This window comes from Mastacembelus armatus, chromosome 5 (assembly GCF_900324485.2).
Source record: "Mastacembelus armatus chromosome 5, fMasArm1.2, whole genome shotgun sequence".
NCBI classification, from domain to species: Eukaryota; Metazoa; Chordata; class Actinopteri; order Synbranchiformes; family Mastacembelidae; genus Mastacembelus; species Mastacembelus armatus.
The window spans coordinates 27,641,388-27,653,965 of NC_046637.1; the positions used below are offsets into that span (position 1 = coordinate 27,641,388).

At 41.5% G+C, this 12,578-nt stretch overlaps 1 protein-coding gene across 1 annotated transcript in view; it reads right to left on the reverse strand.

Moving 5' to 3' along the window:
* Nucleotides 1-2,888: 2,888 nt before the first annotated feature.
* Nucleotides 2,889-12,578, reverse strand: part of LOC113130968 (guanine nucleotide-binding protein G(i) subunit alpha-2-like) — a 41,220-nt gene continuing 31,530 nt past the window's right edge. The window contains exons 3-9 of the mRNA XM_026307982.2: nt 11,308-11,449; nt 8,975-9,135; nt 6,514-6,642; nt 4,954-5,083; nt 4,626-4,779; nt 3,933-4,147; nt 2,889-3,817 (exon numbers count right to left, since the gene is read on the reverse strand). Of these exons, the coding sequence (XP_026163767.1) occupies nt 3,957-4,147; nt 4,626-4,779; nt 4,954-5,083; nt 6,514-6,642; nt 8,975-9,135; nt 11,308-11,449 (907 nt within the window). The 3' untranslated portion in view covers nt 2,889-3,817; nt 3,933-3,956. The remainder of the gene's footprint in view (nt 3,818-3,932; nt 4,148-4,625; nt 4,780-4,953; nt 5,084-6,513; nt 6,643-8,974; nt 9,136-11,307; nt 11,450-12,578) is intronic.

A 12,578-nucleotide genomic window follows, 5' to 3' on the forward strand; every position in this document is an offset into this window, starting at 1 on the left:
AACATCTCGTTTAATCAGACTTAATAGTTTAAAACCCCAAACTTCCCTTTTCCTGTCAGAAGAAAAGAAAACACAGCTGCATTATTAGTCTACAATAAGGTGCAACGTTGGTGTCGCTTGCACGTCTTTATCTTTTACATGATTGATTCAAGGTCCTATTGCAAAATGAATCCAGATGTTTATACCTTCTGGCTACTTGTAATCTCTTTTACTAATGTGACTACAGTGTGTCCTACCAGTGTCTCAGTTGCAAATCACTTGGAGTTGGAGCGTAAACCGACTATCTAAATGTAAATGTAATAATCTGCTCTCTAATTGGGCCCTGAGCACATAACCCCGGCAGTCGATTGACCTTCCATTCACTCTATTGTGAATGAAAGTGAGTGGATGTTTATGCAAATGTCTAACAGGGCTGCATCTGTCCATTACAGTTGGGGAGTAATCCTGCAGTTCAAGTGCAGATTTGTTTCCACAACAAGCTCAACATTAACATGAAGGTTCTTGCAGCATGTCCTGACCTGCTCACTCCCCTAATGACCCAGTAACACAAATGTGAAATAGTCCCGACAGCTCGATTAACCTGATCATAGTCAGACGTTCATTTGGAAACATCAGTTTGGATTTTTGAGCACTTTAATAGAAAATATATAAATAGATAAATAGTTATGTTGGTGGGTGTGAGCTTCAAAATCCAATAAAAAAATGAATATAATCACATTAGAAATTACAAATAGACATTTGTGTAGCACACAGGTTACTCAGACTTTCACCTACAACAACCTTATGTTTAAAAAATAAAAGATTATTATGAATGGCTTCATAAAAAGCCATTGCAGCGTGTACATACTACACTGTGCATTAAGCAAACGCACTGGGCTGTTAATGGAAATGTGATTATTTCAATTTTCGACACAGTCTGACCTTCAGTCGCAGCAGCTCTGCCTTTCCAAACACCTAATGGATTCAATTATTGTACGAACTGCTACTTGAATGCAATCCATGTCCATTAAGGTCACATGAATTGTTTGCTTTATAAGACCTGATTTTATAATCACGGTAATGTTTTGGTATGAATTTACAGTCGTGACCATTAAGGCTGAGTGCACGGGTTGCCAAATCTGAGGGGAAAAAGACGCTTTTACATCATTAAGTCTTCTTTTACCCAGCCTGACTGCGTGTGTCATCATTACTCACTGAGTCTTACAGATTATTGACTGCAGCCGTGATTCATAGCTGCATTACATTACTGATTCACTTCAGGCCAGATTTAATCAAAAGCACCACACCTGTCGACATGCAGCAAACACACAAGAAGGTTTTCTTTCTCCGCACAAACAAAAAACTGTTACAGTCGTGGGTTTTCAAGCCAGATGTTGTGGATACACAAAAGGTTGGTGAAGTCTTTGAACGTAGAACTGCAGTGCCCTCTAGAGAAAGTCTGTGTGTCCAGGATACTAATAATGTTTCCAATTCGGGCCTTATCTTTATGTTATTTTCTCATGTTTACTTTTATAAATTGTGTATCATCCCGTGAACACTGATCGTTCCTGTCCATCGTCATCGGTGTGTTCCTGTGATCTGTGCGAAGGCGAAATGTGCAGCGTCTTGTCTTATTGTGCAGTGACACAGTTCACAGTCACTCACAGACACACAAGTACACCAGATCAAATCTGAGCAACCTGTAATGTTAAAGCAAGAGCACAGCACAACAACACAACTGGCTGTCACCACTAAAGCTCGTACAATAACGAGGGACTGGTGGAGCCACAGATCTTCATGGTTTGGTTTTTACAAGAAAACCTCCAAAAGTGATTCATTTTCTTTGGACATACATGCATCATCAAGGTACCACCTTCAGGTAAATGTGAACATTTACATTCTACTATTAGGTTCTGCATTCAGCTCTAATATGCATAACAGTCTTTAGAGTTACGATGAATATGCTCCTTATAATTACCCATCAGATCAGCTACCATCTATCCTGGTACATTGAAGGGAGGCTGGAGCCAGATGATAAAACACTTACCAAATTAAGTCAAGCTGGGCGGGACCCTGGATGACCTGCAATGACATTAGACACCAATGACTGAAATTTCTCTTTCTCTCTTTTATTTTAAAAAATACTCCACTGCAGCAAAGGACAGCTGGGTGTGTAGTTTTTGTTTTTTTTTTTTAATTACATGAAGTATTTATGTGCACTCCATGTGTCCACTAGATGGCGCCCTAGGCTTCTCTAAAGAAAAGTCGTCAGCAGGAAGTTTTGGTCTAAGCTGATTTGTTTGTGTGGCATCAGACGAAAACTAATTTTCCAAAACATGTTTGTTTTGTTTTTTTTTGATTTTTTTTTTTAGCAGTTTCTAAAGGTTCATTTCATAAAATGAAACAACTTGATGTAAAGTTTTAATATGAGTCAACTTTTCTCCTATTCATTGATCAAATATACCACATTCCACAACAAGGCCAGGGATATCAAAAGTCAACAGACATCAACCTACAGTAAGTGATGGAAAGTGAACATCAGAGTATATTTGCCTGTATCTCAGATGAGCCACCACATCGCATCTGAAACGACTGAACTATGAAAGCAATTGATTTTCTAATTATACTCCTGAAGATGTGGTGATTACTCACTCTCCATGGTTGAAAGAGCCACTGTTTCAGCATCTTTTCTCGAAACGGTCGACGCTCCTTTTAACACGGTGAAACAATTCTGTGGAAAGCAACGATTTCAAACATCCACAATCCACAATCCTGTTCAAATCCTCTGAAACGACCGTTATCACTGTGCTTAGGCAGTCTACCACAGAAATAAATGAAAACAAACAAACAAATCAATGTTGCAATAAAAAAATAAAGGCATGAAAAACTGGAGGAAGAAAGTGCAAGAGTCAGGTGATCTCTACTTTTATTTAAATTAAATCATATAGGACTTTAAAAGCATTTTAATATTTATCAAACAGACTAAGGTTTTTTCTTATCAGATTTTCGTCTCATTAATAATCACTATATATTCGTAGGTGCTAGGCAGAAAAATGGAAGAGAAATCTAGGCGCACAGTAGGTCAAACAGTTCTGAAAGCATATCTAGGAATTTGTTGTAAACAGAAGTCAAGGCACAAACATACAGCAACAGACATGGAAATGGCACTATAAAAAAGATTGTTAGGTACACACGCACTTTAAATACCAGCTAGAACTGAATTTCCCTCCTGCAGGCGAAACATTTTTTCTTGCTTTTTAACTTTTTATCTTTTTTTTTTTTTTTTTTTTAAACTTTTGTTTTGTAGGAATGTTATTAAGAGAATTTGTGCTGATTGCAGAGCTAATATTTATCATGTTGAGTCATGCAGAGCAATGTGCAGTTTGGCTATGAATGATGAACTTATGTAAACATTATTAAAAAAAAAAAAAAAAGAAGCAGTTTCCTTTATCAGTCAAATCTCATGTCAATGCATGTGCTTCATATCTCATAAAAATAAGCTTCATGTGATTAAACGTTTAATAATCTGCACATCACAATCTCTACAAGTAAAATGAATGCATATAAAAAAGTTTTCCTTTGACTCCTCAGGTAAATGAAAATGAAGAAGAAAAATACAATAATAAATGTTGATTTTTGTGGTCGTAGCACAAAGAGTTGACAATACGAGCAACTGGATCAGCAATCGTTGAAATTCTGCAGGGCTCGTTGGATTTTCAGTCTCTTAGGTGTCTTTATAAAAAGCAGGTCAAAGCAGAAATCGTGGTTGGCCAGTGCAGTCATTCATGATGTGTGTATATTCCCCCGTCTTTATGGTCGTCCAAACTGTTCAAGTAATCTGATCAAACACAAGAAATGCTGATTATTCGCACTAATCAATCAACTGAGGCTCAGGCGCTGTTTTTTCCATTTAAAGAGCTGAATCACCGTCTGAGGCGTTTCTCCAAACTCACCTTGACTCTCTCTCAGACGTGTTTTTAGAAGAGGCCACAGTCCTTCAGGTTGTTTTTGATGATGACGTCGGTGACGGCATCGAACACAAACTGCACGTTCTCGGTGTCGGTGGCGCAGGTGAAGTGGGTGTAGATTTCCTTGGTGTCCTTCTTCTTGTTCAGGTCCTCGAATTTGGTCTGGATGTAACCCTTGGCCTCCTCATACTGATTAGGGCCTGAGGAAAAGATGAGAGTTCAAAGAGCTCAGTGACTCTGAGAAAAAATCTACAGCAGTTTCACTAGTTACTGATCCATGCAGGCTCGTTTTAGAAAGTGTCATTTTCTTTCTTCATGGCATGAGTTTGCCTTGACTGTAGGCCCACAAAAGGCCTCTCTCATGCACTTCTTCTCTGAGTATACGTTTCTATAATGGCTGGAAAACTCCAGAAAATTAAAAGCATTTTCAAAATCCTCAAAAGCTGAAAAAAAAAAAAATAAAACCCAGTGTTTTCCAGTTGCACCTGTAGCTAAATGACCTGGATTATTTTTTAGAGCAACAGATGCTTAAGCTCTGTGATTGGAATGTAATGATGCATAAACAGGGGCCATCTAGAGACTGACGATTTACTTGTTTTTAACATATTTTACTGTGAAACACTGAGAATGACAACATGTACTGCACTGTGAATCAGCTGGCTGATGTTCATACAGTACCAGTGTACTCAGGGAAGCAGATGACCAGAGGGCTGTGGGCGATCTTTTCCTTGAACAGGTCCGTCTTGTTGAGGAACAGGATGATGGACGTCTCCGTGAACCACTTGTTGTTGCAGATGGAGTCGAACAGCTTCATGCTTTCATGCATCCGGTTCTGGGTGGGACGGGCACAAATGTGGAGATAAAGAGATTATTTGAAAGCACAACTAGGCCACATGAAGGAAATGCGTTCAACAAAACCTCAACCTCCCACCACATTTTAAACTCCCCAGGAAATGGACTTTACTCTGACACGAATGTGAAACTGACAGTCGGGGCTTAAACTCACCATCTCCTCATCCTCAGCCAGGACCAGGTCGTAAGCGCTCATGGCTACACAGAAGATGATGGCTGTAACGCCCTCGAAGCAGTGGATCCACTTCTTCCTTTCTGACCGCTGGCCTCCAACATCAAACATTCTGCACAGACACACGGTTTTTATGAGAAAGCAGATGGGACTGAACAGGAGAAACTGACTGGCAGACCAAGGAGCTAAGCAGGTCTCACTCTGGAAAACATTTTATTTCTGTCCCTCTTTCCTGTGAATAGTATCAGCATTAGTCGAGTGCAATTGGTAAAACCGGGGTATGGCAGCGGCGGCTTTTGCACTTAATCATGCAAACGAAGAGGATGCTCGTCTGGTCGGAGTCTAAACATTTTCACCGTCTACTGCTGAGGGTGAACAGCCTCAGTGTTCGTACCAGATTCTTCCTGCTAAGCAGTTTCCACTCTGCAGAATTTGGGCAACAGCGGCAGCAGAACCTCGTCTCCCACAGACAGCCAGCTTCAGGCTGAGTAAGCAGAGCTCATTATAACAGTGACACACTTCAGACTGTTTACCTCAACGCTGCACTCGTCTCCAGCTCTGCTTACATGAGATAAATACACCAGCAGCACAAAAGAGACTGCCGGAGGTAAACAGGCTGGGTGGATTTAGTTTGTCTCCCACTAATAAACTACATGAAGATATAAATATGAGGTTGGGGTAAAGGGTTAGCATTAGCTAAGTAGTGGTTATGGTTAAGATTAGGGTAAGTCTTTCCACACAAGATATAAATACAAACAACAACTATTAAAATCCCACACGTTTGAATTGTTTGTTTGGGTTAAATAAAAAATTGTCTGTAATAATGTGTTTTTACTTTTACTTTACTTTCATGGTTCGCACTTCACTGCAGGATTTTCACTTTTTCGTTTGCATCTGTGTGTGAGTGACAAGTTTGGAGTCCCCTTTGCAAAACTACCGGGTGAGAGGGCAGCAGATATGAGACAACAATTTCATAACATAACAAATGATTTACTTTGTGTGAACCTTAGAGACTTTCCACAAGGGGGAAATGAAGTGCTGGCACACAACACGTAACATTAGTAAAACACAAACACACACACTGATTCATTTTCCCCCAAATCCTCAAATAACCATTGTTATTGTCAAAAGCATGTGAAATACTCAGCATCTACAGCTCTCATTAAGTTTACTATCAGCACTATTCTCCTCAGGTCATACTATGAGACAGGACCAGGAATAAAAAACATGTAGAAAGATGCACTGTGGAAATCCACAGTCACGAAATATTCCAGGCAGCCATGAGAACAATTCAGACAATAATGTGCAGAGCTCAGATCTTTCCATTTCAAGAAATAACAGATATGCCGTCCACTACGAGAAAAAGCCTCACTGCTTCTTTTAATGTCGCTTATAAATGGTTAATGCAGTGAAGATGGTCCAGCCTGGCTGTTATGTGCAGAGCTTGGTTGGCCAAGTGAGCCAATCAGGCAGTTATGGCAGGTGATGCAGGAAATGTTGGTGAATGGACCTTTAACAATCTGAGTAGCGCTCTGGTCTTACTTGAAGTGCAGGTCCTTGAAGGTGAAATGCGTTTCCACGATGCCAGTGGTCTTGACCCGAGTCCGCAGCACATCTTGCTGTGTGGGGATGTAGTCTGGCTTGGCTATCCTCTCCAGGTCATTTAGGTAGCTGGGGAAACCAGAAGCATATACATAAAATCAACTGTTGCTCTCTACCCTCACAAAAGGAGGAAGCTCTAAAGCCATCGTGTTAGATTAAGGTGCGAAGGACGGGGCTTCGGTTTAAAAGCCTCATCTGTTCCTTCACACAGACATGAGAAAAACAGGAGCAGCTCATGATGGAGCTGAGACAGCACCGGCAGCTCTGCATGGTCTCGACAGCCAGGCTCAAATTTCAAGTCACATTACAATGTGCTGCCAGAGCAGATTGCCTCTTTACCTGCTCTCGCTCCATGACGAGATAGAGATCTAATGCTCTTACTGAGCTCTGTCAGGCGTCACACACTGTTGCATGGTCAGGGATGCAAACAGTGAAGTGACACTGAGCTGTTAGTCCAGATATTTCCATGGGAAATACAGTATTTTTATTTAAATCACCTGGTACGGCACCGGCACACGGCCTGGACATACCACGCAATTCACTTATCAAATATTACAGATTAGATATCAGATTATTTCTGTTCATCCGTTTTATTTTAGCTCGGATGAAGGTATGAGGCCTGGCACTTCAATTACCTCTGTGTAGATTCAGCTTTAGCCCAACAACGTTGTGTTGTTATCTAATATCGCATTGTTTTGATTCTATTTGGAAGATTAAAAAATGCAGTGTGTGTGTGTGTGTGTGTGTGTGTGTGTGTGTGTGTGTGTGTGGATGCATGCAAGCACAGCCAAATAAAGCAATCTGACTTTCCAGGCCTTCATGCCTAAACCCTGATAAAACCACAATCAACTTTTACACATATAATGTTACCATGGGAGACACAAAAGACCAGAGGGCAAACAGACTTTGTGTCGGCCTTTCAACATAATATTCAAATCTATAAAAAGACTGTGTTGTGTAACAAAGTGTTAGTGGTGGATCAAATCCCATGCAAGCCACAGCCTGGGCGAAGATATTAGAGCCTTCACACCACTACTTCACGTCACGTGTGTGACGGTTGAATCCTGATCCTGTGCTCCACAAAGAGAGATTTAGGCTGCTTTTATTGTCCACACAACAAGCCTCATAATGCTGCCTGATCTGGCCGCTGGTGTTATAAGCCTTGAAGATTAATGGGGTTTAACTGGCTTACACTGTAATAAGAAAAGGTACTCAAAGACGGTCATTTCAGGGTTTTGCGAGAGATGCTAGAAAACATCCTACTGTTTATTTTAGCCCACAGTTGTTTGACAGTCAGCGAGGAGATTGTTAAAATACTGTTGCACACACAATGATTACCGTACAGAGAAACCGTTTTTCACACAGATGAGTGACAGGGTCAGACTAGTTTCCTCGAACAATGACAGCTGGATCCATTATTTTCAGATTGTACAGGACACTTCCCTTTCCTTCGTACCTACAGACTCTGTTACTGTGAGCTGTGCCACTTCTCTCTCTTCATTTTCCCTTCCCCATCTCTGGCTCTCAGCAGGTGCCCAGACATGGATTATGGTCTAGTGCCAGACTCATTTAGTCCTCTTTTATAGCGACCAACTCTCTCAGCGCTCTACAAAGTCACGATGAAACACTGTGCAGTCATGGAGATGTTATGGTTATACTGGCCAACACAAGCAGAGAACCACACCACTCCCCCTTATAATATAAGACAATGTACGATGACACCTTGACTGAACGTAATCGTTTTAGAAACACTCCCTTGACATTTTACAGCACAATCTGGAAGCGTCTCAATATTGTCTGTATTGAACAGAACTAAGTGCAGCTCATTCCTGCTTCATCTGGCTTGCAGTTGGTTGCAAATGCAGCTGAGGCTCCGTGTTTCCTCTGGATTTCCACTGTAGTGCAGCCGTGCTTCCCCGAGGGTCAATGATAACCACCTCTCACCTCTCACCAGCAGCCCCTCACAATTAGCTCATGCTCTCGCTGTTATTACACTGGCACAGTATGACAGTACGGTGGCAAAATGGAGTAGTCAGACATGAGGGTGATTGAGGTAATTAAGACCCGAGGAGAGAGGCTGAGGTTAGCAGCACGACTGATCTCAAGTCTGAAAACCACAGAAACAAAATGGGAACATCTTCTCTACTAATAACTGTAGCTGCTCTCTGCATGATGCAGAGAAATATAGAAATACAGCTCAGAGAAAAGAGGAGAGTGACGTGGGACAGTAAGAGAGATTAAAAAAAAATAGCAGTAACTAGTAAAGATATGCCGCCAAAGGTAAAGTGCCTTTGTAAGTTGAAGTGACTTTACTGGAGGCACCTAAAATCCAGTTCTTACAGAGCACAACCATGCACAGTTTTATTTTTGAGACTCAATATGCACGATTAACTTCACTCACTAGGACGCAGAGTCATTGAGCTGGTACTCTCGGGCGCGAGTGAAGCAGTTCTGGACCCCGCCGTCTGTCCACAGTCGTTGGATGATGTTGGCCAGGTCCTCTGGCAGGATGCCCTGCTCCTCTGCTGTTGCCGACAGGGCAAAGAGTTGGCGAGCATCATCCTGACGAATAAAGACACGAACAAACGTCGTTAGATACAGAAACTAGGCACTAGGCAAAGCTTCGGTTAGGACTTTCTTTCCACGTTGCAATGTCCTTGCTAACGCCCACAAATGATACATCCATCAGTGGCATAACTGGTTCATAGATGCATCAACTGGCTGAAGTTGATGCATCCCTAGTCCTAGGTCAGTCCCTAGTCCTAGGTCAGTCCCTAGTCCTAGGTCAGTCCCTAGTCCTAGGTCAGTCCCTAGTCCTAGGTCAGTAATCTACCATCAAACTCTAATGAATCCATCTATTATGTGCTGTAGTCTGGAAAAAACAGTGACATCGAATGAAAGTGACTTTAACGGGCAAACATTAATATCATTAATATCGTAAACATTAACATGCAGTAATTACCCAGAGCTACTTGGTGTTTACCTGAAGTCCTTTAGCCACAACAATCGCCCTGTTATTGTTTCCAGTTCACCCTGACCATATATCCTTTATAGTTTACACAGACATTCAATTTTAGCTGCCGAGAGCAGACTTCTATGAATTAGTTAACCATTGTATGACCTGCCCGTAGGTCACGGAGAGTTAACTGACCTTTACTACATGATGCTAATTAAAATAGTGTGACAGAACACAAGCTGTTCTAAGCAGAACATGAGTAATATTTGTACTCGTTACTTGAAAAAGCATAATAATGTCTTTAACATTAACACATCAACATTGCATTAAAGTTACTGTATGTCCACTTCTCAAACTTTAGTTTGCAACTCGGAAAGTAAAGGAAGCTACAACATCCTACGTGTTTTTATGGCGATGAAGGTGCAGTCAAAGGAAGTGGAGGAGAGTGAGGGGACTGGGCCCAAGTATATTAAAATACACTGTTCTACCTAGAACAGTCCTATGATTCAAGTTGGGAAAATATCTACACCTTCTCTGTGAACTGGACTAGAAATCATACATTTTTAGTGGAAATCCAATATGACATATCTGAACAGGCATATTGATTGTTATGTTTTGACAATGACGGCAGCTTGTCCTTTACGTACAAATTCAGAGATCAGACAAACCAGCTCGACCACACGCTGTTTTAGGGACATTATTGATTTCTGACTAATTTCCTCTTGGCTCTGGGGCAAATATTGTCTTTTTAATTTAAATCTGTGAAATGTTCCAGGATGCTCATAGATTTCTGGAAGACACTGCAGGGAGGAAAGGCAAATCAAGTAATCTCTGAAATACTGCAGTCTGTCATCCAGGGCTAGCTGCCTTTACTGACACAACCTTGATATACACCAGGTAGTCAGAAAACTCTTTCCACATAAAACCATGTTTATACAGCTCCTATGGAGTGAAGGTCACCCTGCAACCTGGAAAGACCAGAAGGATAAAAAAAAAAAAACATGTACAGAAACTCCAAACCAGGTTTTGTTATGGTTGTCAAAATCTCAACTGTACTCCAATGATCTGATCCATGCAGCCATGCAAACTGAAACGTACTTTGACATAAAAGCTGAAACATTGCTCTCTATCTAAAGATGCTTGGCAATAATCTTTCAGCTGCTCTGTGACAACATGTGAATCACGTATGTGAGATGAAGAGTTCACAGAAAAAATAAGGTGTTTTATTTTCTCTTCTCATGAGTAATGTCTGAATTTTGTTTCTGTGATCCATCATCTTCCCATGTGGTGTCAGTTGAAAGGCTGTTCTTTACGGTTTTCTTCAACAGCACACACACGCACGCACACACACACACACACACACACACACTCACGCACGCACACAGACAGAAAATATATGACACTGCAGGGGTCCATATTCAGCATCTGCTACCCAGAGTTGATTTCCAAGTAGAAACTGTCACAACACACCGGAGAGAAATTCTTGAGCTGCATAGTTTCTGCTGCCTCAAACCCTCGAGGCTATTTATGGGTGGTTAAACTTTAATATGTTTCCTGAAGGTTTGTCACATTTTACAGCTTTCCACTACTAAACAACAGGTAGGTTATTTAGAAATATCTGTATAATATGAGGCATGGTGTACTATAGTCTTATACTGTTCATATATCTCATGTATCTGTTAAGTATCGTGAAACAAGAGCAGACACATTTGGTGTGTCTGGAGATCCTCTCTAGCCGACAGTCACAGTGTGACAGTGTTAAATGGTTAGAGACTCACCGCTCTGGCAGTTTCCTCGTAGTCGATATTGAGGTTGGCCATGGCTTTGATGATGGCCATAATGGACTGGATTGTGTTGCTGTAGACAACTGCTCTGTACTGCTTACACTCATCTTCTGAGTATCCATGCTCATGAATAATCCTGAAAACAAACACAGGGAGAGACAATGTTTGGCAACAATCAGCGTGTATTGTATTTCAAGCTGACAGCAGCTGTAATATAACAAGATTTCTTTGTTGCTCCTTTTTTTTTTATTGTGAAATCTGTTTTTTATTTGTCGCACTAAACCCAATCCATCACCTAGACCCCCTTAGTCCTAACCAGGGTCCCAGGGATCAGCTGGAGCCTATCCCAGCTCTCTTTGGGTGGAAGGCAGGGGTCCACCCTGGACAGGTCCCCAGTCCATCACAGGGCCACATAGAGACAAACAACCTCACACACTCACACTCACTCCTATGGGCAATTTAGAGTCACCAATCAACCTGACATACATGTTTTTGGACTGTGGGAGGAAACCAGAGTACCTGGAGAAAACCCACACAAGCACAGGGAGAACATGCAGACTCCACACAGAAAGGCCCCTGTTGGGTTTCAGACCAGGAACCTTCTTGATGTGAGGCAACAGTGCTAACCACTAACCCACCGTGCTGCCCTAAAACCACCATGCTTAAGAATTTAAAGTTTAACTAAACATATAAATCCTGCACGTTTGGTATCTCCCAGCTACAGGATGCTAAAACCAATATTTACTTGCTTTTGTAGCTGTGGAGAAAGAAACGAAGAGAAAGCAGGATGAAGTTGAAAAAGCATGAGGTTAAAACAGAACCTGCTGGACTGGAAGCCAAACAGAACCATCTCCCCTGGACCGCACAGCCCAGAGACCATTGGTTGGGCGATGTGCTGAATGGGACCGCATTGAAATGCAAGTGAGCCCACTGGGAAACACTGAGGCACAGCCAAGTCGACTGAAAGCTCTCAACGGTTTCCACTTATACAAACAATGCAGCAATAACTTCACAAAGTCTGCTTAAGAAACTGTTACTCATTCCTGATCTAAACCCAACATCGGGGCCGGCACATGTGGGAAAAGTTCTTATTTTTTCATTTGAACACAGAGACATGCACACAGAGCTATCTAAACAGGTACAGAAGTTAAACTCTGAACGTGAAACTGCTGAAACAATAAAGTTACATGATAAAACAGGAGTTACAAACATGGTTGCAAAAATAAACAGTAAATATTAAACATCCTGTTTTGCTGACAAGTTTG